General features: G+C 59.9%; 1 protein-coding gene across 2 annotated transcripts in view; it reads left to right on the forward strand.

Moving 5' to 3' along the window:
- ASAP2 (ArfGAP with SH3 domain, ankyrin repeat and PH domain 2) overlaps positions 1-26217 on the forward strand; it is a 90911-nt gene that overhangs the window by 13466 nt on the left and 51228 nt on the right. For both annotated transcript variants that reach the window (XM_070428652.1, XM_070428653.1), the window contains exon 2: positions 20457-20529. In XM_070428652.1, the coding sequence (XP_070284753.1) occupies positions 20457-20529 (73 nt within the window). The remainder of the gene's footprint in view (positions 1-20456; positions 20530-26217) is intronic.

The following is a 26217-nucleotide window of genomic DNA, read 5'->3' on the forward strand; positions in this document are numbered from 1 at the left end:
CATGGCATTCCGTGATTGAGGTCTCCCTGGATCTGCTTCCTGTGTTTGTGTTCTTACTTCCTGCGGCCAAACTGCGAACTCCTGGGCCCGGGAGCTGCATTTTCATAAGAAGCTGTTACTTTTATTTACACTCGGCTGTTAGGAAGCCTGTTGGGTGGGCAGCAGCCTCCCGGGGGCGTGGTGGCTTCACAAAATAGGATCCTTAGTGGTTGCCCTGGGCCCGAGCCAGGATCCGACGTCTCTCGTCAATGAAACACGTGCTGTGACCAGAACCACCAGAGTATCCGGGAGCCACTCAGTGACCGTTGGGTTGGGTTGGGTTTTTAAAGGGGCGGGCGTGGCGTCTGTGGGTACCCGCACCTGCACACAGACTGCGTGCTCAGCAACGTCTTCATGCAGCGTCTTTATCTCAAAAGATAAAGTGTCGTTACTATGTTGCTGTCTTTATAGTTTATTAGTTTTTAAATATTTTTATTGATTTCAGAGAGGAAGGAAGAGGGAGAGAGAGATAGAAACATCAATGATGAGAGAGAACCGTGGATCGGCTGCCTCCCGCATGCACGCCCCCACACTGGGGATGGAGCCCACAACCCGGGCCTGTGCGCTGACTGGGAATCAAACCATGACCTCCTGGTTCATAGGTCGACGCCCCACCACCGAGCCACGCCGGCCGGGCTATGGGAAGCCTTTAGAAAGGACTGCAGAGGACAGGCCATTTGGAAATATCTGCACATTACATCAGGAGCCAGCTAATAGTTCCCGTAACTATTAATACAGTGGCATTCGCTGTTCCGGGAAAGGCGGTTTATTCATAATAACCAGGCAGCAGCGCCCGGAGAGGAAGCCAGGGACAGCGTGAGGGCAGGTGTAAGGACCCTCACGTGCAGCTGGGAGCCTGTAAGCCTCGGGCTCTGAGAGCTCCTGAGTCAGCGGAAGGAAGGAGCCACTCCTGTCGCGTCTGCAGTGGGAGGTGCTCATGGCCATGTGACCTTGGAGGGCTTGTCCGTCTCAGTGTTTTTTAAAAATACGTTTTTATTGATTTCAGAGAGAGGAAGGGGGAGGGAGGGAGGGAGGGAAACATCCATGATGAGAGAGAATCATGGATCGGCTGCCTCCTGCACGCCCCACCCTGGGGATCGAGCCTGCAACCCAGGCATGTGCCCTGACGGGGAATCGAACCCTGACCTCCTGGTTCCTAGGCCGATGCCCAACCCCTGAGCCACGCCTCTGGCCGTCTTGCGGTTTTTACCATTGAGTGGAGCGTCTTTGGGAGTCTAGCTTCCCTCCGTGTTAAAATGCACTCCCTCATGTGTCCCAGTGAACATTCTGGTCTCGCTGCCGAGTTCTGTTTTCCTCCCTCCCGTCCACGCGCGGTTCACCTGCCGGAGAAGAAAAGGGGTCAGGTGGGAGCTAAGTGGTACCCAGGTCTCCGTCCGTCCTGCCCCCACGTTTCCCATCCTCTCCCTCCTTTGCTGGCTGTGCTTTGCTGTGTGAGTCCAGGGCTCCTCTGTGGGGAGGGGCGGTCGGTGGCTGCAGGGGACAGAGCCCTGGGGCTGAGAGAGGGTGTGTCTGAGTTGTGTGGTGTGGATGGTGCCTTCCCCCTGAGCGAGTTCATCTGTGAGGGGGCGGATGGTCTCCAGCTGCTGCCACCTCGACAGGCAGCAGCCATGGTGCCTGGGCCCTGGAAAATCTCAGGATCTCAAGGGACAGCAGACTGTGAGTGTGAGCCGCACACCCGTATGCAAATGATTTCTATTGATACCTAATGTATGTAGATTTATGCGGCTCAGTAGAGGAGACAGTATGCGCTTCCCAGAGTGCTGTGCACCTGGAGTGTTAGTTTTATGGGCGCAGTCATGTGTCCATGGTCCTACTTCCTGCTGCTTCTCAGGGACATTTCCATCACCCCCAGGCCCTCACTATACCCCAAAAGCTCTCACCTGCACCCCAAAGGCCCTCACCTCACCTCTGTGGCCCTCACTGTACCCCAAAGGCCCTCACTGCACCCCAAAGGCCCTCACCATACCCCAAAGGCCCTCACTGCACCCCAAAGACCCTCACTGGCACCCTGAGGCTCTCACCTCACCCCCATGGCTCTCACTGTACCCCAAAGGCCCTTACCTGCACCCCAAAGGCCCTCATGTACCCCAAAGGTCCTTACCTGCACCCCACTGGCCCTCACTGCTCCAGAGGCTGCCCCACCAGGGGCTGTGCTCCCGTCTGCGGGGGAGGGAGATGGGGGGGTGGAGGGTGATGCTGGGCTTAGTGTGCATGGGGGTGGGGGGGTAGGCTGGCCTCCCCTCCGAAGGCGTTGGTTGAGAGCAGCTCCAAGGTGATTGTGTTTGCATATTCCTCCTCATTCATCGGGGCTGCGGGCTCTGACCAGGCGCGGGGCTGTTTACAGATGTGAACAGAGCCCGGTTTCTAGGCCACAGGCTCCCAGGTAAGCGGGTGTGTGAGCACAGTTACACTCCGGCTTGATGAGGCTTGGTGAGCGCAGTGGGAGAGGCAGTCCTGTGGCAACACCACGTCACTCCCTGCAGCCTGCGGGAGTGGACAGGCTGGCTGCCCAGGTCCTGCAGGGCCCAGTGGTGGGGACGTGGCACCGATGGCCCCCCACTCGGCAGGGTCTCCTGTCACCGCGGCTGAGCGCCCGTGAGGTCTCTGGACCCGGCTGCTGCAGTGCCAGCTCCCCAGCGGGCAGGCCCATCCCCGATTGCCAGGCTGTCCCTGGTGGGGGAGGGGGAGGGGAGCAGCTCCCGCCCGTGGCCTGGGCTCCGGATAACCATGAAGCCACACGCAGTGCCCGGTCTCCTGAGCCACCCGACCAAGGGGACATCCCGGCCTCCGTCTCAGCGGGAGCGGGGCAGGCGGGGAAGGCAGGGACGCCTCCCCACCGGAGGGAAGGTTCTCAGGAAAACGCCTGCCTTTTCTAATCGCTGCAAACGCCCTTCAATCAGATGGGAGGGGATCTGTGTGGGTTTTGCGGGAAGGCAGCCAGGAAGGCCAGGCGGGGGCCGGGCTGTCTGGGCACAGAGCACGGAGGGGGGGGACTGGCCGGGGAGCCGGGTACAAGGGAGGCCCTTGGCTGGGTCACCTGTCAGACCGTCAGCCTCCCGCCTCCTGACCACGCAGACCTGCCCGGTCGGTCCCGGAGGGAGCTCGCCGCCGGGAGCTCGCCACCGGCGGGGCCACTGCGGTCACTGCCGGGCACTTTCCCTGCCCACTTCCTTCCCTTTCTCCTCGCAGCAGCCTGGGCGAGAGCTTCCCTTTCTGCCAGCGAAGGCGCCAGCAGCGAAGGGAAGGTGGGCACAGGCGGGCCTGGCTCTCTGGCGGGTCCTGCCCCTCCCACCCTCCAGGCAGGACGGGCCACCCTGCAGGGGGCAGGTGGGGCCTCCCTTTGGCCCTTCACTGGTTGGCCTCGGTCCGGGTAAACAGCTGATCTGCCCAGGGCCACACGGGTGTTAGTGGGTGAGATCGGTGTCTGAGTCCTCCCCTACCCATGGGCGTGTTCTGGACGTACACGCAGCCCGGTCTAATTTCGAGTCCCACCTCCGTGGGCATGAGGGGAAGGGCCGGGCTTTATACCGACTTGGATTGCGGTCAAGAATTAGGCCTGCCTGCCGCCTGCTTAGCGAGTGCTGTGAACTGTGCTCTTTGTACCACAAAGCCGCCTCCTCCGGGAAGCCAGGCTCAGCCTAGTGCCCACGGGACACCTGGGCGCCTTCCGGGCTTATGTCCCAAGAGCACCTGTCCCCACCCCCACCCCTGCCTGCTCCTGCCGCCTCCTGCTTGTCTGAGGGCCGTGTTCTGGCTCATGGACACCCCTGGAGCAGCGGGCCCGCTGTCTCTGGTCCTGGGCGTCCCCAGCGTGTGTCCTGGGTGTCCCCCGGCCCTGAGTGTCCCCCTGCCCTGGGCGTCCCCCTGCCCTGGGTGTCCCCTGGCCCCAGGCGTTCCCCAGTCCTGGGCGTCCCCAGCGTGTGCTCTCCGTGTCCCCAGCGTGTGCCCTCCGTGTCCCCAGCGTGGGCTCTCCATGTCCCCAGCGTGTGCTCTCCATGTCCCCAGCGTGTGCGCTCCGTGTCCCCAGCGTGTGCGCTCCGTGTCCCCAGCGTGTGCGCTCCGTGTCCCTGTGCTCCGTGTCCCCATGCTGGTTCTGTGGACCCGACCCCCCGCCCTCGTGCTGTGCGTTCTTTGCAGACTTCCCCACTGAGCATCGCACTTGCCACCGTTGGGCCGGGGAGGGAGTGAGCATCGCACTTGCCACCGTTGGGCCGGGGAGGGAGTGAGCATCGCACTTGCCGCCGTTGGGCCGGGGAGGGAGTGAGCATCGCACTTGCCACCGTTGGGCCGGGGAGGGAGTGCCGCTTTTAGTCCACCTGCCCCGCCCCAGAACGGGCCGGCACACAGCACGCGCAGCACGTGTTGAATGAATGACACGGACCGGCAGGCCAGCTGAGGTTGCAGCTTCCAGGGGCTGGTGGGGTGGTTTATGGGAACACTTTCTCCGGCCCCTGGTATTAGTGGTTTATGGAAACTGTTTCTCTGTCTGCTGGTGTGACTGGTTAATGGAAACTTGGTTTCTCTGGCAGCTGGTTTATAGAGACCTTGTTTCTCTGGCCATAGAAAGAGACTTGAATCTCGGAAGATACTGTTTGACAAGTTGAATGAGTGAGTGTTGCCCCTTAAAGAAGTAGGGAGGTTTGAGGGGCTCGATCGGTTAGGAGGCCGCCGTGAGGGTGGACGGGGTGCCGGGGCCTTGCCCTCTGAGGAGGGGACCCCGTGCGCCCGGCTGCCGTCTTGTTCCGGCTCCGTCCCCGGCAGGGCTCCGGGTTACCTGTGCGGTTCCAGCGGCTCCTTAATAGGAAGGGAACCTGCCCACCTGGGCGCCGTGCTTTCTTGTCAGTGGGCCGAGGGGGTTTCTCGTAGATTCAGAACCGGCTTTGAGACTGTCATCTCATTGCCATCTAATTGTCCTCTCATTATGTCCAAGAGGCGGGGAGGTTAGGCCCCCAGGGCTGCTGTGGCGATAGCATCCTGTCCCTGTGACAGTGATAACGGAGGCTGGGGAGTGGGGGGCTTTAAGAGCCTGTCAGATAGTAGAGGAATTGAGAAGCCCTGGGGCCCAGCTGCCGGTCACCTGGCTTCACAGGTGTCCTGTCCTCTGGGAACTTATTTATTTGTTCAGTTAAGGCCTCCAGGATCAACATGGAGACGCAGGTGACAGTCACCTCTGCGAGAGGCGAGGCGTTTATGCTGTTTGTTTGTTTGATTTTGCAGGCCCTGCTCCCTCTCTGGTGTTGCTCATCTCTTTCAGGAACAGGTTTTTATAGATTCCTCGGCTGTCCCCCGTTGGCTGGCGCTGCTGGAATGTGTGTGGCAGCCCAGGACCAGTGCACGTCAGGCACAAAAGGACGAGGAGAACGGGGCCTCTCCCAGGAGGCGGTTCCTCCTCAGCCCCCGCGATGGGTAGGGCAGGACTCAGACACCGATCTCACCCACTAACACCCGTGTGGCCCTGGGCAGATCAGCTGTTTACTTAACAACCACTTACCAAGTGCGTAACCGCGTGCCGGGCCTGTGTGCCAACAGCCGTTACATGTATTTAGTCCTGGACACCCCGTGGGCAGGTGCCGTGTGGCCCCGTGTTTAACGAAGAGGAAGCGGGGACACAGTTTATGGAGTCCCCAGGACCACACAGCGGTAAAGCAGGCGTGTCAGCCCCTGCCTGATTCTTTTTTTTTTTTTTAATTTTCCAATGTCTTTGTATTGATTTCAGAGAGGAAGGGAGAGAGAGATAGAAACATCAGTGATGAGAGAGAATCCTTATGGGCTCCTCCTGCACACCTCCTACTGGAGATCGAACCCACAACCCAGGCCTGTGCCCTGACCAGGAATCGAAGCGTGACCTCCTGGTTCATAGATGGACGCCCAACCCCTGAGCCCCACCAGCTGGGCCAGCCTGGCTCTCGAGTCACTGTACGCTGCCCCTCAGCATTCTAACCTCGAGCTTCCTGAATCCGTAACTGATGATAATACTGCCTGGGTGCAGGATTGGCGTGACAATTAAGTGAGAAGATGGAAGTAGAGCATGGAGCCCAGAGCCTGTGGCCTGGTGGGGGCTCCTGGCAGCTGCTGCCTCGGGTAGTGGAGGGAGGCTGGGAGCACACAGAGGACACCAATGCAAGGCGCTGGGTGCTGAGGGCACTGATGACGTGATGACGGAGGTCCTTCCTGCGGGCCCTGGGAAGCCCCGAGGGGGGGCAGGCGGCGTGACTCACTGTCTGTGAAGCAGGCCCCGCCCACAAGCTGGGGCTCTCCAGTGAGAAAGCCCGGGTTTGAGCCGATGGTAGGCCTGGAGGTGCAGGAAGATGGGTCTGCTGGGGTGCAGGGCCCGTGGGGTGGACTCCGGCTGAGCAGGGGCGGGTGAGGCGGCGGGCTGGTCACCCACTCGGGCCAGGTGTCCGGCCCAGCAGAGCGCGCTCCTGCCCTGCGCAGGCGCTGAGCTTTGCGCATGGCCTCTGCTCTTTCCTTACGCGTATTCTCCACACCTTCCTTGCAGTGGGTTTCTAGAAATGCCCTGGTTCCTGTGACTCACTGATGGGCGTGTCCTGTTTGGGGAAGTGTGGAGGGAGGGGTTGAGCAATGGGTGCCCCCCCCCCCCCCCCCCCCCCCGTGTCTGGCTTCTGGAGCTGAGCTTCTCCAGGTGTTTGGCTGCCCTGCCTGGACCTGCGCGTGCCCACGGCACTGTCCCTCCTGTGCTGTCGGCAGGATCTGTGGCAGCGACAGACTGGGGGGATAATCAGCTCAGAGGTGGGGCCTGGGTTTTGTTTTTGTTTTCGTTTTATTGGTTTTTAGGAGGAGAGGGATAGAGAGATAGAACATTCACGAGAGAGAAACATCATCATGGATCCGCTGCCTCCTGCACGCACCCCACTGGGGATCGAGCCCGCAGCCCGGGTGTGTGCCCTGACCGGGAATCGAACTGAACCGGCGACCTCTTGCTTCCGGGTCAATGCTCAACTACTGAGCCACACGGGCCGGGCATGGGTTTTGAACCTGACTGAGTTAGGCGGCCTTTTGACCAAACAGCTGGCTGTCTCCGTGTGTGTGTGTGTGTGTGTGTGTGTGTGTGTGTGTGTGTGGCGGGGAGGGGAGTGCACGGGGCTCAGGCAGCGCTGCTTGCAGGAGTCCTATGAGCAGCAGCCGGGAGCACACGGTGCACACTTTCCACCCGAGAGTTAAAGGGAAATTTAAAGATGGATGACATTGTAAAAAAAGTAAAAGCAATCTATTACCCCATTAGTGTGTGTGTGTGTGTGTGTGTGTGTGTGTGGTGTATGTGTAGGTGGTGTGTGTGTTGTGTGTGTGTGTTGTGTGTGTGTGGTGGTGTGTGTGTGTAGGGATGTGTCTGTGTAGTGGTGTATGTATATGTAGTGGTGTGTGTGGTGGTGTGATGGTGTGTGTATATGCGTAGGTGTGTGTGTGTGTGTGTAGTGGGTGTGTTGTGTGTGTAGTGGTGTGTATGTGTAGGAATGTGTGCAGTGGTGTGTGTGGTGGTGGTGTGATGGTGTGTGTATATGCGTAGGTGTGTGTGTGTGTGTGTGTAGTGGTATGTGTGTGGTGGTGTGTGTATATGTGTAGATGGTGTGTGTGTTGGGGTGTGTGTGTGTGGTGGGTGTGTATGTGTAGGTGGGTGTGTATGTGTAGATGGTGTGTATGTGTAGTGGTGTGTGTGTGGTGGTGTGATGGTGTGTGTATATGCGTAGGTGTGTGTGTGTGTAGTGGGTGTGTATGTGTAGGTGGGTGTGTATGTGTAGTGGGGTGTGTGTTGTGGTTTGTGTGTGTAGTGGTGTGTGTATATGTGTAGATGGTGTGTAGTGGTTTGTGTGTGTAGCGGGTGTGTGTGTGTGTAGTGGGTGTGTTGTGTGTGTAGTGGTGTGTATGTGTAGGAATGTGTGCAGTGGTGTGTGTGGTGATTGTGTGATGGTGTGTGTATATGCATAGGTGTGTGTGTGTGTGTAGTGGGTGTGTGTGTGTGTAGTGGTGTGTATGTGTAGGAATGTGTGCAGTGGTGTGTGTGGTGGTGGTGTGATGGTGTGTGTATATGCGTAGGTGGGTGTGTATGTGTAGATGGTGTGTAGTGGTTTGTGTGTGTAGTGGGTGTGTGTGTGTGTAGCGGGTGTGTGTGTGTTTAGTGGGCGTGTGTATAAAACACACACCACAAAGCCTTCTGCTTTGGGAAACGGTGCCCTGCTTCAGAAGGGAGCACTGCAGCTCGTGTCCAGCACAGGTCACATGCTTTTCTTCTTGATTCTCTTCCTTTCTCCTTCCTGCGTTGGGTGCAGGTTTGTTTCCTGAGGTGGGTGACTTTTGGGTCATTTCCTAATGGGCGTGCTGCCTCCCGAGGAGCGGAGACTGCTCTCGCCTGTGGGGGGCTTGGGGCTCTGAGGGCACAGGACGGGATGGGGCGGAAGCCTCAGAGGCCTGGAGTGGAGGCCGGGAGGGCAGACAGGCAGACCCCGGAGAGGCGAGGCGGTGCAGGGCTCAGACACAGGCCTGAGGTCAGGGCCTGGGCAGGTGTATGAGGGGTGTGGCCAGGGCAGGGGTGGGAGTGGGGGGAGGACCGGCTGGCAGAGGCAGGCGGAGGGAGCCGCTCCATGCCTGGCTGGGGCTGAGGAAGGGGTGGGACTGGCTGGTGGGTGGGGTGGAAGGAAGGAGGGCAGGGAACCTGGTCCGCGCTCGCTGGCTGAGGCTGCTCTGACTTTGCTTTGACGGGTGAAGATGGAGGCGTCTCAGCTTTGTCGTGAGCTGGCCTGGGCCTTCCTGGGGCCTCGCGCGTGAGGCAGGAGCGGCGGCCCCTGCGTCCCTTCTGGGGGGAAGGCAGCGTCACTGGGTCCGTCTGCTGTGCGAGGGGAGGCTGGGCTCCAAGCCACCAGGACGGACGGTCAGGTCTGACCTAGGAAAGCGCACTGCACACAGTAGGCTCACTGTGCTGCCTGCCTGCGTGGGGAGTGGCTGTCTCGAGGAAAACCAGTAGACAGGTCGCTCCCCGCACAGGTAGAGTTTGAAAGTGTATTTATTCCAATATGAACGGTCAGGTAAAGAAGTTACGGGCGACTAGCCAGTGTGGCTCAGTGGATAGAGCATCGGCCTGCAGACTGAAGGGTCCCGGGTTCGATGCTGGCCAAGGGCACTTGCCTGGTTTGCAGGCTTGATCCCGTGTGGGGCGTGCATGGTTCTCTCTCATCATTGATGTTTCTCTCTCCCTCTCCCTTCCTCTCTGACCTCAATAAAAAAAGAAGAGGAGGAGGAAGTTAGGGGCGAGCAGCGCTGTCTGCCGTGTGGTTCCGTGGCTGTGGTTCTGTGGGCCGAGTGCAGCTCGCTCTCGTGTGCTCCCTGTGGCTTCCCTCCTCCCCCCAGCTGGGCGGGGCCTGCGGGTGCCGTGAGGAGCCTGGTCCGGGCGGTGCTCACCAGGTCTGCGCCCCGGGGGCTGCCGCGATCTTGCACACAGATCCCCGCGTAACTGCACGGAAGAGACAAGCTCAGGTCCCGCGGTGCCGCCGTGTGCTCTGTGCCTAACGACCCCTCTCTGGTCTCCGGGAGGAACCTCGGTGTCTCGGCCAAGTCCCTCCCTCCGCCTGGAGCCCGTGTCCCCACCTGGAGCCCCAGCGGCTAGACGGGGGAGCCGGGAGCCTCAGTGCCGACCCTCGGGGTCTGTCACCGTGTCCGCTGTGTGCAGCCTCGGGGGCCGCAGCCCGAGTCCCGCTCGCTCCGTCCGACTCCGGAAGAGGTGCTCCGGTCCCCGTGTCACCGAGAGGCCTCCCTCGGGGCTCTTCTGAGGGTCGAGTCAGAGATTCCCCGAGATGGGGACCGCAGGGCTTGACGTGTTTCAGGTCCAAGGACAGCGCTGTGTGAGCGTGTGTGTGAGAGTGTGTGTGTGTGTGTGTGTGTGAGAGCGTGTGTGTGAGTGAGCATGTATGTAAGCATGTGTGTGTGAGCATGTATGTAAGCATGTGTGTGTGCGTGTGTGTGCGTGTGTGAGCACGCGAGTGTGTGTGTGTGAGCGTGGGGGGAGGGGCTGCGCTGTGAGCCCTGCGGTCCAGCCCTGTTTCCTGTTCTTCTCTCTCGCGGTGTAAGTGACATCTGACAAGTCGGACGTAAAGAATGCAGTTCGATGAGCTGGTGATCGAGATATGAGGCATTGCCGCCACCCACCCAGCCCCCTCCCCAGCCCCCTCCCCGGCCCCCTCCCCAGCGTCCTCCCCGGCCCCCTCGCCAGTCCCCTCCCCAACCCCCTCCCCAGCCCCCTCCTGCTGGAAACTCACTCGGGCGGCTGGTAGCTTTTTTTGGGGTAAATTCCTTAGTGATTTCTACGTAGATGGTCCTGTCATCTGTGACTCGCGGCTGCTTTCTTCCTTCCGGTCCGGTCCGTGTGCCTCTCCCTCCTGTCCTTGCTCTCTTGGCCGCCAGGTGGGCGTCCCTGCCGGTGCTGACCTCTGACCTCTGACCTCCGGGCCACCACAGGTGACGTGCCTGCCTTTATCAGATGCCTCCCCGCTCCAGGCTGCGAGCGCTTCCGTCACGCAGGGGCGGTTCGATGTTGTCAGATGCTTTTCCGCATCTATGGACGCGACCGTGTGGCTTTCCTCTGGGCTGTTGACGTGGGGAGTGACGTTGCGTTTCTGATGCTGCACCACCCTATGGGGTGGGCGCCGTGTGCGCAGGGCGCACAGATGTCGTGCCCTCTGCTGGGGTTTGAGGAGCGCCGCCTGCACGCCCTGGTTCTGCCGTCCACGCGGAGCGGACAGCGGTCACTGGGCGTGAAGCGTTGCTTCTGCGTCTGATCCGTGTGCATGGAACCCTGCTGGCCTCTGGGCCACTTCATTGTATTTTTAAAAAATATATTTTTATTAATTTCAGAGAGGAAGGAAGAGGGAGAAAGAGATAGAAACACCAGTGATGAGAGAGAACCCTTGATTTGCTGCCTCCTGCACGCCCCCTACTGGGGATCAAGCCCACTACCTGGGCGTGTGCCCTCGACGGGAATTGAACCACGACCTCCTGGTTCACAGGTCAACACGCCACCCCTGAGCCACACCGGCCGGCATTTCAGTGTATTTTGAGTAGCGTGACGGCACGTGTGCGGGGGACGGGGCCAGCAAACCCTGCGGCCTCTAGTACACGCCAGACACGAGCCCAGTACGACCTCTTAGGTCTCTAACAGCCCAGCAGTGTAGGCACATTCCCTTCACTTTACCAATGAGGACGCGGGGGTCCTCCTGGGAAGGGAAGGGAAGGGAAGGGAATTCCACGTCCCCCGCCATTAACGGAGCACCATTACATGGCAGCCCTTCCAGCCCATCGAGCTGGCAGCAACGTCGCCGTAGGCAGCGCCCTCGTGTCCTACAGAAGATACGGGTGGGTTGACGTCACCACCCGGGCCGCACGCCGGTGAGAGCAGGGTTCCGTGTGAGTCTGGGGCTTCCGTTCCCACGGGGAGGCCTTTCCCTCTGCTGCCACCTCCGGGGCGGGTGTACGTGAAGGGATGCAGCGGGGATGAAACACGGGACAGTTCCCTAGAACCACGCAGACGGGATGTTCATTGTGCGTCTTCCCAGCCCCCTCTCTCAGGACGAGCACAGCAGTGCACGCCCAAGCCCAACAGCGTTCGCTCCCACGTCTACCTGTTGAGACCGCAGTCTTGTTTCTCAGTGCAGCCTGTGTCCACGAAGGTGGTTTTATTTTTTTAAATATATTTTATTGATTTTTTACAGAGAGGAAGGGAGAGGGATAGAGAGTTAGAAACATCGATCAGCCGCCTCCTGCAAACTCCCCACTGGGGATGTGCCCGCAACCAAGGTACATGCCCTTGACCAGAATCGAACCTGGGACCCTTGAGTCCGGAGGCCGACGCTCTATCCACTGAGCCAAACCGGTGAGGGCCACAAAGGTGTTTTCTAATGTCAAGCAATGACGTCACAGGTTCCGCTTGAACTGCTGTGATGGAAAACATCACATCTCCACTTGCTGAGCAGTGTCCGGGGAAGGTTTTCTGGTGAGCCGTGGCCCCGTGGCCGCTGTGCTGGCTGAGCGGCGGGCGGCGTGGCTGAGTTCCCCGCACACAGTGGCCTGAGGGCCGGCACACACACGCACACGCACCCGGAATCGGATTAAGGGATTGCTCCTGCCTCGGCAAACAAAGGACCGTCCTTTTCCCACGGTGGACCCTGTGTCTTTCCAGCTCAGCCTGCAGTTAGGAAGCACCTGCTTCATGCCAGACGCTCCGCCAAGTCGGGGAAAGGGAGGAGCAAAGCAGGAGTGGCATTTTGATCTCAGCGGATGAATTCATCAGGCAAAAGAGAGGCTGAGGGCCGGTGGCAGAGAGGGCTCCCGGTGGCATGCATTAGGGCCCTAATACGTTGAATGTCCAGGGCAGTGGTCGGCAAACTCATTAGTCAACAGAGCCAAATGTCAACAATACAACGATTGAAATTTCTTTTGAGAGCCAAATTTTTTAAACTTAAACTATATAGGTAGGTACATTGTTATTAACTTAATTAGGGTACTCCTAAGGCTTAGGAAGAGCCACACTCAAGGGGCCAAAGAGCCGCTTGTGGCTCGCGAGCCGCAGTTTGCCGACTAAGGGTTTAGGGGAGCATCTGAGACAGGCTGCGGATCTTGTTACTGGACAGACACACGTGAATTTCAAACCTGACCTCACTATTCGGTATCTCTGTGTTTCTGGGCAAGTTGTTGAACCTTTCTTAGCCCTGTTTCTTTTTATTTTATTTTAATTTTTTATATCTTTTTATTGATTTCAGAGAGAAAGGGAGAGAGAGATAAACATCAATAATGAGAGAGAATCATGGATCGGCTGCCTCCTGCACAACCCACACTGGGGATGGAGCCCGCAACCCGGGTGTGTGCCCTGACTGGGAATCGAACCCTGACTTCCTGGTTCATAGGTGGACGCTCAACCACTGAGCCACGCCAGCTGGGCTCTCAGCCCTGTTTCTTCCTGGGAAAAAGGAGGTGAGGGTGCGATGTATATTTCACAGCTGCTCGGTGTGTGTGTGTGTGTGTGTGTGTGTGTGTGTTTCTGGTCTCGGAAGTGAGGCCAGTGGTGGGTGCTGTGCTGGAATGAAGCTTTATTTTCCCGGCCAGACCGTAGCTGATGGGTGTGGCCTTGGCCCCCATCCCCGGAGCATGCCCTGGTGGTTTGCAGATAGGATCTGATCTGGCCCAGGCCGCGCGGTGGGGCGGGCAGGTTCCGTCTCTGGCTGAGGCTGTCTGGCGCCGAGCCCGGAGGCCCACATCGCCGTGCTGAGTAATGTTTGCTGAGCAAATGCACGGAGGCCGCCCGGCAGCCGGGCCGTCTGCTTCCGCCCACCCTTTCTTCTGGTCGGACGGACGCACCCCGGGGGTCAGGTGCTGCCCCGGGGACGGTCAGCGCTGAGCAGCCTCAGTCCTGGGCCTCACCCGGAATGAGCATCTTGGGCTGGATCCTGGGTCAGATGAGTGTGGCTTCTTTCTGGAGCCTTTGGGGAGAAGAGCTGGGGGCGGGATTGCTGTCGGCAGGAGGGGATCCACGGCCTGCGGCTCCTCGGAAACCCGCATAGAGGCCGGGAGAGGCTCCACCACTGGTCCCCATTTTATTCCTCTTCTCTCTTTCTTTTCAGCTCCAACTTTTTTTTTTTTAAGTTAATGTTTTTATTGATTTTTTTTTTTTTTTTTTTTGAGAGAGAGAGAGGAAGGGAGAGGGAGAGGGAGAGAGATAGAAACATCCACAATGAGAGAGAATCATGGACTGGCTGCCTCCTGCACGCCCCCCACTGGGGATGGAGCCCACAACCCGGCACGTGCCCTGACGGGGAATAGAACTGTGACCTCAATTGGTTGAGGTCAGCACTCACCCAGCTGAGCTACACCGGCCGGCTAGCTTTTCCTTCTTTTCTTCCTTCCTTTACGGATGAGAACTGCCCCCTCTGGAGCAGCATGATGTTGGAGACGCAGCTTTTTAAAAAAATATATATGTTTTTATTGATCTGAGAGAGAGAGAGAGATAGAAACATCCACAATGAGAGAGAATCATGGCTGCCTCCTGCACGCCCCCCACTGGGGATGGAGCCCAAAACCCCAGCTTGTGCCCTGACCAGGAATCGAACCGCGACCTCCTGGTTCATAGGTCGACTCTCAACCATTGAGTCGCACCAGCCGGGCGCGGATGCAGCTTTTGAGTCTGTGATGACTGTCAGGTGAGACGTACCCGTGTTCAGACCATCAGGTGTGAGACGTGGCGAACATCAGCTCCGGCGTGTGTGTGGCGTGTGCGGCGTGTGTGGAGTGTATGTAGCTGAGGAGGCCCAGTGACATAGAAACACATTTTGCTCCGGAGTTGCCTGAGCAGCCTCCTCTGCTCCCTTTATTTTAGCCTCCGCTGAATGACGGACGCCGCTGGGTGCTGATGGAGAGAAGGCGGAGGGTGAACAAAGGCGAGCAGGTCGGTGTGTAGGAACAGGAACTTCCAGCCTGAGCAAAGCCTCGAGCAGTTCTTTACGATGCGCATTGTTGCTCTCGAGCATTTTTTTACGAAGCGCATTGTTGCTCGCAGACTATGATCACAGCTGGTACGTGGACTCGGATGGAAAATGTGACTGACCCAGAGAAGGAACTGTTAAATGTTTTGTTTAAAAGCATCTGCTGAGTAGCTGTCGATGAATTTAATTAAAGTGCTTTCGAGATCTAGTTCGCTGAGAAAAGGAAAGCTAGACTGGCCGCATGGTGCAGGCAAGTAGGGGCGGGAGAGGAGGCAGCGTTTCCGCTTGGAGAGGCGGCGCGGTTTCGTTTGGACCTGGACTCGTTCGGGCAGGAGGCACCTGTCACGGATCGCTGTGTCCGAGGATCACACGCTGACTCCTCTTCCTCAGGCTTTCTCACGCCGGACCTCCAGGAAGCCGTGTGGCAGAAAGAGCCAGCAAAGTTCGTTCCCCCAAACGAGAAGGTGGTGCGTGTGGGTTCGTTATATGACGCGTGGCTCTGAAGCTTCCTTTTGGGAAATGGTGGGAGCATTTCTTCCGCTTCCTGTTTTGTTGTGGTTGATCCTCGCCCGAGAATATTTTTCCATTGTTTTTTGGGGGAAAGGGACGGAGAGAGACAGGGAGAGAGAAATGTTCATGTGGGTTGAGCCTGCAACCGAGGCGCGTGCCCTTGACCAGAACTGAACCCGGGACCCTTCATTCCAAAGGCCGGTGCTCGAGCCACTGAACCACACCGGCGAGGGCTGGACACATTTCTTTTGTATAAATTCGTCAGTACAGGTCTTCACATGCAGAGCCCTTTAACGAGCCTGGGTTACGCTAGGGGTAAGCGCAGATGCTTGATTTTGGAGGAGGAGCAAGTGAGCGTTGATCTACACAGGCAGGGAGGGTGTGAAACCCTGCAGTCAAGGCTGTGCTTTCTGGGGGCCGAGGGGGGGCGGTGCAGAGAGCCCTTCTCAGGACGGGCTGTGGCTCCAGCTCCTCCGGCTCCTCGCAGTTCCCCTGGCGGCAGGGGGCGGCTCTTCTGCCTCGGGGCCTCCGACGTGTGCGTGGTTCGAGGACAGAAGCACTAACAGGGTCCCCCAGGCGGTGCCACAGGGTGGACGATGCTTCATGACTGTGCCCCAAACACTCGGCCGGGCACCCCTTAGTGCTTATGGATCGAGCAGGAGGTGGATTTTAAAAATACATATATTTTTTATTGATTTCAGAGAGGAAGGGAGAGGGAGAGAGAGAGAAACATCAATGATGAGAGAGAATCATGGATCAGCTGCCTCCTGCACGCCCCACACTGGCGGTCGAGCCCATAACCCGGGCCTGTGCCCTGACCGGGAATGGAACCCTGACCTCCTGGTTCATAGGTTGACACTCAACCCCTGAGCCAGGCTGGCCGGGCGTGGGAGATGGATTTAATGGGTTATGTATGTGTCATCGGGTGTGTGGTGAGAGGAAGGGGAAGTGTGAGGGGGTCCTTTGTCGGCCTCGGGGGAGACCGGCATGGGCTCGGTGCTTCCCATAGGAACACGCTGCTGCTGGGCACGTGGCAGGTGGGCACGCGCGTCACAGGCACGCAGCCAGCACTCAGCGCACCTGCCGGCTGAACGGCACAGCCTGGGCCGCCTGTGGGCTGTGACCGGGTGTGACCTGCGACCGGCTGCTGGTAGCCTGGCCCCGGTTGCTCTGCCTCCTGCTCTCAGGAGGGTCAGGAGGAGCCAGTGCGATGCTGCCTGGTCAGTGACGCCTACAGTTGGCAGCAGGTGCAGGATCCAGTATGAATAATAACAGGGTGTATATTCACGCTGTTGTTATTAACAGAGATTCCAGTCCGGCCGGCGTGGCTCAGGGGTTGAGCGTCGACCTATGAATTAGGAGGTCACGGTTCATTTCCCGGGCAGGGCACATGCCCAGGTTATGGGCTCGATCCCCAGTAGGAGGCAGCCGGTCGATGATTCTCTCTCATCATTGATGTCTCCATCTCTCTCTCTCCCTCTCCCTTCCTCTCTGAAATCAGTAAAAGTATATTTTTTAAAATAGAGATTCCAGGCGCTCGGCCTGACGGTGAGCACACGGAGCCCGGATCTGCCCACGCCGAGCGCCTGGTGGGGAAGGCGGGCGACGCCTGGTTGTCGGGGACGGGGCTGCCTGGCAGCAGCTGGCCTGCCCGTGAGCTTCCAGGGTGCCGGCTGCCTGGACTTGGCATTGCGGAGGGAGCAGCTGGAAACCTCGATGAGGGTGAACTCTCTGCTCCTCATTAAAGAGGCTGACTTGCCCGTTGCCACGGGGATGCCGTCTGGGGGCGGTTCCAGATCCCCGGGGGCCCTGGGAGTCTCCCCGAGCTCGGGCCCCACCGGCACCAGGTGGTCAGTGCCAGCTGCTCGCCTGCCCAACAGGACATTGGCCTTGGACCTGGTTTTTGTTTTTAAATATATTTTTATTGATTTCAGAAAGGAGGGGAGAAGGAGAGGGAGAGAGAGAAACCTCAATGATGAGAGAGAATCATCGATCGGCTGCCTCCTGCACGGCCCACACTGGGGATCGAGCCCGCAACCCAGGCATGTGCCCTGACCGGAAATCGAACTGTGACCCCCTGGTCCATGGGTTGATGCTCAGCCCCTGAGCCACGCGGGCCGGGCGGACCTTGCTTTTGCTCTGAGTGCATCTGTGGACTTGCTGGTGCGCCTGTTACAAGGTGTCTGAGGCCGTGAGGCTGGGTGGGAGGAACATGGATGGGCACTGGCGCCTGGTGTTCCAGGGTTCGAGCCCCACCCGTGCTGCTTCCTGGCTCGTGTCTCCCGTCTCCCAAGCGCCCTCAGGTCTCAGCATCCTCATCTGAAATGTGGGGAGGATACTGGCCCCACGTCAAGGAAACTGTGTTCAGAGGGCCCCGGGCCAGGGCCAGGACCAGGCAGGGTGGCTGGTCAGTGGGTGGGAGCCGCCCCCGTTACTCCTGCACACGCTCCCAGTTCCTGTCGCCGTCTCGTCTCCTCCTTCCTCTCCACTTGTGCTCAAGTCTCGGATCCGGGGCACTGTCCCTGTTTGGCCCCAGTCCCTGCTCCCTCCCCACACTCTGATAACCTCTGATAGCCTCTGGGCGACGTGTCCCGGCTCTTAGGCATAATCGTGCCCACTTATCCGAGGTCGGAATTTCAGCCACTCGCCGCCTGGACCCCCTCCAGGAGCCGAGGTCAGAGACGCTCGCTCGGCGGCCCTGGAGTCCAGGCCTCTCGGTCAAGTGGGGGCCGATGGGAAGGAAGGGTGGCTGGCGGCTGAGGGGACAGAAGCCGGCAGAGCGGGCTCCGCGTGGTGGCCAGGGCTCTGTGTCCCACGCTGACCCTCCAGGGCGTCACAAGCGAGGCAGCCTTCGAGTGTCGAGGCGAGATCACACCCGCACTCCATTGGAGAAGGCAGGAGCATGGCCGGCGGCTCTGTGGGTGAGCCTCTCTCTGTCTCTCCCTTCCTCTCTCTGAAATCAATAAAAATATATTTAAAAAGGAAGAAAGGAAGAGAGAGAGAGAGAGGGAGCTGCTCTCACGTCTCCTCTCCCCTGTGTGCGTCACGAGATGGATTCGCGTGGCTCGATCCTGTTCCCTGGGGAAAGCGCCTGCTTCTCCCCCATTGTCTTCTGGGCCTGGGACCGCGGGAGGCTGACCTCACTCCCGGCCGAAGGTCACCTTCCCAGCCTCCGCTGCTCCTGCCCCCACCCCCCCCACCCAGGGCTTCCGGGTCCAGCCCAGCGTGGGGCTGTCCCTCCTCCTCCCAATTCCTTCCGTGACAGTGATGAGGGCACACCTTCTGCTACAAGGTCCCTGTTTGTGAGGATTCCCCCGAGATGGCGCCTCCAGGCTTGCATCTGAGCTCCTCACTTGGTCCCGGGGCGGAGCCAGGAGGCGTCTGGGGACCCAGGCAGGCGCCCTGTCCTGTGTCTCCCCCGGGAAGAGGGCACCAGGGCAGGCACTGGGGGGCCTTCTGTGCTGGTGCGTTCACCCCATTGTGGGCCCCCCCAGACCCCCCAGAAGCTCCCCTCCCCGCCCCCCAACACCAGGGCGGGCACTGGGGGGCCTTCTGTGCTGCTGGTGCGTTCACCCCATTGTGGGCCCCCCCAGACCCCCCAGAAGCTCCCCTCCCCGCCCCCCAACGCCAGGGCGGGCACTGGGGGGCCTTCTGTGCTGGTGCGTTCACCCCATTGTGGGCCCCCCCAGACCCCCCAGAAGCTCCCCTCCCCGCCCCCCAACGCCAGGGCGGGCACTGGGGGGCCTTCTGTGCTGCTGGTGCGTTCACCCCATTGTCAGCCCCCCCAGACCCCCCAGAAGCTCCCCTCCCCGCCCCCCAACGCCAGGGCGGGCAACTTCAGGAGCCGCCGTTCCCTGTCATCTGCTTCTGTGTGCAGGGCCTGGGTCAGGGTGGGCGGTGGCACTGGGGGCCTCAGACTCTGAGCCCGGAGGCTCCTGACAACACGGCACCCTTCACAGTCACGGCCTGTTCTCCCTCCGTCCATCCGCCGTTCTCGCGAGTGGAACCTCCTCGCTGTCGTCAGAGTTCAGCCCGTCGGGGCCCTGTCGTCGGCGGGGTTGTCCCCGGTCGGGCATTTGGGCTTCTCTCCTGTTTCTTCTCAGCTGTACATGCACCTGAACAGATGCAAGGTCACCTTCGGCCTGTTTAGGGCTCTGGTTGAGTGTCGACCTGTGAACCAGGAGGTCAGGTTCGATTCCCGGTCAGGGCATAGGCCTGGGTTGTGGGCTCCACCCCCAGTGTGGGACGTGCAGGAGGCAGCTGGCCCATGAGTCTCTCGCATTGATGTTTCTCTCTCTCCCTCTCCCTTCCTCTCTGAAATCAATCAATCAATCAATCAATATATATAAAGTCGTTGTGTTAGAACCAGGACTTATGATGCTGCTGAGTGTGGGTTCGGGAGGTGACCCGGGGGACTGGAGCCCAGAGCGTGTCTGCGGCGGGCGCTCTATTACAGGCGAGAGATGCAGCATTTTATGGTCAAAACTCAGGATGAGAAATCAGTATGTTAGCGAGTGCCGAGCCCCGAGACGGCCAGGCTCTGCCCTGAGGCCGTCACTTCGTCCGTGCAGGAGCCCTGTGGTCAGTGTCCCTATCCCACAGACCCTGCGGCCCCCCTCCCGACACAGCTCAGAGTGACCTGCTGGCCTCCTGTGGGTTCCCTGGGTGGGAAGGAGCCTCTCCCGTCTCCTTCGTGGACGCGGAGCTGAGCTAAACCTCCGAGCCGCGTCACTGAGCACGTCGCGTGTGCACACCTCCGCGCAGGGCACGCTGAGTGCACAGCCGCTGCCGGCTGGTGGGCAAAGGTTTGCTGAATGTGAAATACACGAGTGTGTCTATTTCATCAGTCGCCCTTGCAAAGTAGGTCTTGTCCCCCCGCTACTCCCCCCCCCCCCCCCCCCCCTGCTTTCTGGAGAGGAGTCTGAGGCCTGGCAGGGATGGGGACCACGCTTCCAAGCCAACAAACAAGGGTATGTTTGGGCCTTTCCTGCCTCCTGCTGCCCGGCTGCCTCTGGCTGGGGAGGGGGCGCTGTCCAAGGTGGCGTCCTGGGTGGGGTGGCGGCAGTCCGCCTCACCGCACTCCCGCCGTGCACCTGCCCGCGACGTTGCCCGAGCCCAGGCCCGGCCCAGCCCAGGGGGAACGGAGGGTCGGCAGTGGAGTTGGCCAAGGGGACCGGGTTCTCACAGGAGACCGAGTCCGGCAGGTGGTGTGTGCAGGGGCAGCTCACATGCTTCAGGTGGGCGAGGCCCAGGAGGGGTCAGCGTTGAGGACGGCCTGATCCTCACGCCACACGGGATTTGTCCAGGAAGCAGCCACAGTGGCCTCGGAGTGACGCTCACGTGGCCGCCCTCCGGTAGCCGTGACCGGAGCCCACACCCCGTGCTGATGAGTCTCTCCTCTTGTTTCAGGCTCTGGACGTGGACCGGATGGTTCTCTACAAAATGAAGAAATCCGTGAAAGCGATCAACATCTCCGGGCTGGGTGAGTCGCCGGCCCTGGGCTTGTCCGTGGGCAGCACCGCCCTGAACCCCAGGCCACCGGCTCCATTACTGTTAGCGTATAACCAACTAAATTCCTCCCTCCCTCCCTCCTTTCCCTCATTCCTACCTTCCTTTCTTCCTTCATTTCAGAGAGGAAGAGAGAGGGAGAGAGAGATAGAAACATCAATGATGAGAATCACGGATCGACTGCCTCCTGCACGCCCCACACTGGCGTATGCCCTGACCGGATTCAAACCTGGGACCCTTCAGTGCACAGGCCGATGCTCTATCCACTGAGCCACACTGGCTAGGGCTCTTTATATTTTAATACGTCTTTATTGTTGAAAGTATTACACATGTCCCCTTATCTCCCCCATTGGCCTCCTCCAGGCCCTCACCGCCCCATTGTCTGTGTCCGTGGGTAATGCCTATATGCAGACAAGGTCTTTGGATGACTAAATCTCCTTTTTCTGCGCGTGCAATTACAGAGGTGAGCTGGGGTGCTTACATTTTAGAAGTGTTTCTGCTTTGCTCATTGTCCGGTCCTGGCATGGGGTCCTGTCCCGCGCCCCCCACCGTGCCCCACATTGTACTTCTGTTCCCTGGGCAGCAGGACCAGCTTTGCCACGCTGGTGGGCCAGCGCGGGCCCGGTCCTGCCCTGTTCCTCACATTGTGCGGCTAATCATTCCGATGCCCTTCCCACTTCTCTCTCAGCCCGATTCTCGCCTTTCTAGTTTGGGAAGAAAATGAATAAATATTAGCGTATAGTCAACTCTTCCACGTAATATTCAGTCTAGTCTTATATAAATAAGTTTCTTTTTTAAAAGAATACATACCGCTGCCTTGGACTTCAAGGTCGCAGGCTGCACATGTGGCAGGTCGCCCCCCCTGCACAAAACCTGACAACAGATAGAAAATACAGTTTGTAAGTCATCAAGTGACTCTGTCATTCACTCAAAAGCCAGTGGCAGCCTTAGGGGACCAGACACGGTGAGGGATCCCCGAGAGATCGGAATCGGGCGATGGATTGTGGAGACGGCCGGTGGGGAGAGCGCCCCACCCTGAGGATGGAGACAGGCGGGGCCTGAGGGAGGTGGCCTGGGCGGGGGGCGGGGCCGCCCACTGGCTGCACCGTCCCCTTCGCCCTCCCTCACAGTGTCTCCCTCCCAGGCTGGGGATGGCTTGGGGGTCGTGCCAAGGAGGGAGTGTTCTGGACGTGTGTGTCCACCTAACCCCCCACACCCCCAGTAAAGTCCTGTGAGCTGTGTTTGCCTCCCCCACGGGGGCCGTGCAAGCCAACATCCCAAAGAGCCTAGTTACCATCAAGAATTGCCAAATGCATTCAGGATGGGATTAAACAAACAAAAATATGTAAAAACTCTGTACTGAAAACTATAAAACCCTGTGACCGAAACGAAAGGCCACGGATCTGGTGCCAGGCTAGGCCCATAGGGCTCGCTCCACCTTTGAGGCTGGCTCTGCCCTTCGGGACTGGGCTTGGGCGTTCGGGCTGGGCTCTGCGGGGCCAGGCTGGGCTCTCTGAGGGTCTGAGGTTTGGCTCTGAGGCTCCGGGGCTCGGCTAGACGCGGGCTAGCCTCCGTCTTGAGTGCAGTCACGCTGCCCACAACACATCACAGCTTTGTGCCGTGTTGGCCGTGGCAACTGACAGTGAGTACGAAGGGTCCGAGCAGCAGACTGGCCTGCAGGGAGCGGACACTCATTCCAACCCCCATTCCTTCCACGTCCACCGCGGGCCTGTCCCAAGAGCAGCGGCTGCCGGGACTGGTTTCCCGTCCGTGTCCGCCCGCTTCACACGGCGTCACACACACGGTCACGGACCTTCCCCGGACTCTGTGATCAGGAGCAGGGACCTTCGTTCGAGGCATTCTTTCTGGGCCGCGCCCCCTTCATAGGGACCAGACCCCTTTGAGAGAATCCAGAGGCCATTCAACTCAAACCCACGCAGGCCGGGGGGAAGCCCCGGTCTCCCCAGCTTGCCTCCCAGGAAAGGACCCTTCCTGAGCCCATGGCCTCGGAGCCAGAGGCTGAGAGGGCTGCTGACCACTGGGCCGCACTGGCCAGACCTGCCAAAGCCTCACGGTGCTGATGTGATTGCGAGAGGAGCACAGTCTCAGCCTCTCCCAGGTTACCCGTCTGTGAATCCCTCTCCTCCGGGGATCGGCCCGCGGGAGCCTCAGGTTGGTGAACACTGCAGGACCCCGGTGAGCCCGGCTCCTTGCACCCCTGACCCAGGCCCCTGTGCCGAGGCCCCCTCCTCGCTCCCCGTGTGCCTGGTGCCCTCTCCCCCCTGCGTTCGCGCTTTGGCGCCTCATCAGAAGAGGCCGAGGCTTCCCCCAGCGCCGGGCGCCCCGCCGCGTCCTCTCTGAGCCGCACACACGCAGCAGCCGGCTCGCAGGAAGGGTCTCCTGTTCTTGTCACCGCTGCTGTCTCTGCGTCGTGCCAGGTTGGAGTTATTATAAGGCCGTGAGTCTGCATGTTCCCAGGCCAGGCTGTCCTGGTCCTGGAGTCTATGCCGAGCAAGTACCGTCTCCTTCGGAACGGCCGCCCGCGAGGCCTGGCCTTCTGCCCGGGTGTCGCCGGCATCACTCAGCATCTTTGGAAGCTGGTTGGGGACTGCGGGGCGGGCCGCCCTTGGAGTATATTTAGTGAGGAGCCTAAGGGGAGGCGGATCGTCAGCCATCAGCGAGGCAGGCTGCACAGAGGACTGATCTGCTGGGACCGCAGCGGGTCGGAGCGTTACAGCCGTGCTCACCCGGTTCTGAGGGCGTCAGTCCAGGGCCCATGGCGTCCAATCACTATGTGCATGTGTGTGCGTTGTATGTGCCCGCTGTCCGTGCTCCGTGTCAGAGAGATGGGCTTACACTGTAGGTGTGGGCAGTGTGGTGACGGCAGAATGCTCCGCTGTGTGAAGTTCACACAGGTTTCTTGAGGAAGGGATTGGAGGTGCCTTGAGCAGCCGGCTGTGTTTTTATAGTCCGACCTGGGACCCACACGGCAATCCCACGTGTGCCCACGCCTGCCTCAGGGCAGTGGTCTGACCCGTCAGGACCCGGGTGCCGGGCGGTCCTTAAGGCACAGATAGCGGCCCACCCTCAGAGTTCTGGCTTGGTCGGCGCAGGATGGAGCCTGAGTGCCAGTCAACTGAGGACTTGGGTGATGCTGAAGCGCTGGCCTTGGAGCGTATACCTGAGGCGCACACACGCACATGCACACACTCGCCGCATACACACATGTACACGCCCACGCGCGCACATGCACACGTGCACACACACATACCCCGCTTTATGGATTGGACCAAAAAAGCACCAGCCAGCCCCCCTCCCCCGCCCCACCCCGCATACAAAGTGATCATGTTCTTACACGATAGTAGGTCTGTTTTTTCCTAAAGTAGTTACTACAGCGATTTGTTGAGAAACGGTTTCTACCGTAATTTTCCCCAATCACAATAGGCTGCTGCCTGGCCTCGTTTAAGAAGCCCGGCTCGTGTTTATTCTAGAACTTGTGCTCGGCTGGGTTCCCCGCGCTCAACCCCAGCCCCGAGGTGCCCCGCGGGGACGTCAGAGCTGTTTCCTCATGTGTCTCTGGAAGGAGGTCCCGTTGTTGACGTGCGAGAGGAATCTCACATCTGAGAACTGAAAGTTCGTGTGGGAGGGCCCTGGAGGTGGGGCGTCCGCGTGGGGCGCGGGAGAGGCATTTCTGGGGGCGGCTTGCCCCGGGACGAGGAAGTGAGCCGGCCGTGGGCAGGTTCCACAGAGGGTGGCGGCCGGCTCTGAGGAAGTGGGGGAGGGGAGCCTGGGTTCTGCGGGCCGAGATGTGGGTCTGAGATTCGGGCTATCTCTCGTCTGCTGGTTAAGAGTGACCGTCGGCATTTCGGGGGGTGACTTGGGGGACCCTATCAGCCAGGATCGACCCTTAGTCACGGGAGGAAGCTGAGCTGGAGGCCACGCCAAGATTGGTGCGTGCCGTCCCCGGGTCAGCGGGAGCCGTGTTGGGGTCATCCTGTTACGTGGCAGGGGTTTCGGCTGCTCTGGGCTGGGCCTTCTCGCCCGGCGTGTGGGTCTGCGGCGGCCTCAGGAGTCTCTGAGCCCCAAAGTGTGAGAGGTGATGCAAGCCTTTTCCTGAGGAGCTCCCCAGGCGTCGTCCTGACGGTTAGTGGGGTCTGTGGCCACCGGAAGATTCAAGAAGCTCAGAGCGGGCCCGGCCCCGAGGGTCACAGGAGAGCCGTCTGGGCCGGCTCTGCCTCGCTCACTGGGAGACGCGGCTGCGTCAGCGGCAGGTGTGTCCCGACCTGTTTCCTCACCCGCAGTTGTCAGGATGCAGCTGTGTGTATGTGTGTGCTGCGTCCCGTGTCCTGTGTGCTGTCCCGTGTGCTGGGTCCTGTGTGCGCCAGCCCTCTGACCGCACACCAGGGCGGATTGCCAGCGCATGCGTGCCCATCTCATGCAGAGGGAGTGGGGTTGTGGTGAGTTACTCACACAGGCCTCCGGCTGTCATTTTTGTCGTTAATGTAGGGTAGGGTCAAAGAATATGGGGCCGTCACAGCACAAGTCTTCACTTCCTCATAGGCGGCCTCACCTTGACCTCACCGACCCCATTGCTGGACCCCAGGAGGCGTTCTTGTGGTGACCTCGGTGGTGACCTCTGTAGGATCGGTGGTGTCAGAGGTCAGAGGGGAGGCCCAGGAGAGACATAAAGGAGATGAATGAGTTTTGAATGGAGGTTGGGAAGTAGAAGGAGCATGGCTGTGGGAGGAAGTGCAGGTGCCAGAGCCAAGCAGTGTGGCCAGGACCGGGCGGCAGGGACCCAGTCCGTCACCAGCTGCCCACTCACCACCACCTGAGCCTGAGGCCAGGGTCACCAGCTGCCCACTCCCCCACCCACATGTTCCCGGGTTGGCCCCTCCCTGTTCCTGCTGCTTCTCTGGGAATTCCTACCTGACGTCGGAGCCTCGGCTCAGATGCCCCCTTTTCGGCACCGCTGGTCCTCAGCACCCAGCACGCTGCCTGGCACTGCAGGCCGGCGACACGCGGCCGGCTGGCCTCGCCCTGGACGGTGACCGCACACGCCTGAGACCCAGCAGGCAGCCACCCTGCGGCGAGGGGGGTGATGAGAGATGGTGGAGGTGGCGTGAGGATGGTGGCACTGCTGTGGGTCCCGTCCTGTCTCCGCCCCGGCCCCGCCCCCTGGCAGCGCTGGGTGGTGGCCTGCCCGTGCTTGGCCTGTTGAGTTCTTGTCGATCCAATGACTTGGGCTTGAACTCCACGCACTGGGCCTTGTCCTCGGTCTCCGTGTTTGCAGATAACAGTCAGATACACTGAGGAGCACACAGCAGAGTCCAGCCGGCACAGGCCTGTGGCTGCCTCGCAGGGTTCCCTGTGAGAGCGCTCACGCACCCTCCGCATGGGTGGCAGAGAGCGTGGCTGCTGCGCACGGAGGTGCGGGCCCGGGAAGGCGGCCGCTGGCTTCAAATTGGGAAGAGCCGGTTCCTGCCCGTTCTCCCCAGCCCTCCCCCGTCAGCGCTCCCGGGTCTGGGTCATTCGTGAAACCAGGTTGCAGATGTGTCCGAGCCAGGGAGCTGGAGAGGGAGCCGGTTTTAGGAGAACAGCTTTCACGGATCCATAAATAAAGCTGACGGCCCCAGTCTGGGCTCTTTCCAGAAACTTTATT

The sequence above is a fragment of the Myotis yumanensis genome, unplaced genomic scaffold (genome assembly GCF_028538775.1).
Source record: "Myotis yumanensis isolate MYYU_CA2020_CCGP unplaced genomic scaffold, mMyoYum1.0.hap1 SCAF_11, whole genome shotgun sequence".
Lineage (NCBI taxonomy): Eukaryota > Metazoa > Chordata > Mammalia > Chiroptera > Vespertilionidae > Myotis > Myotis yumanensis.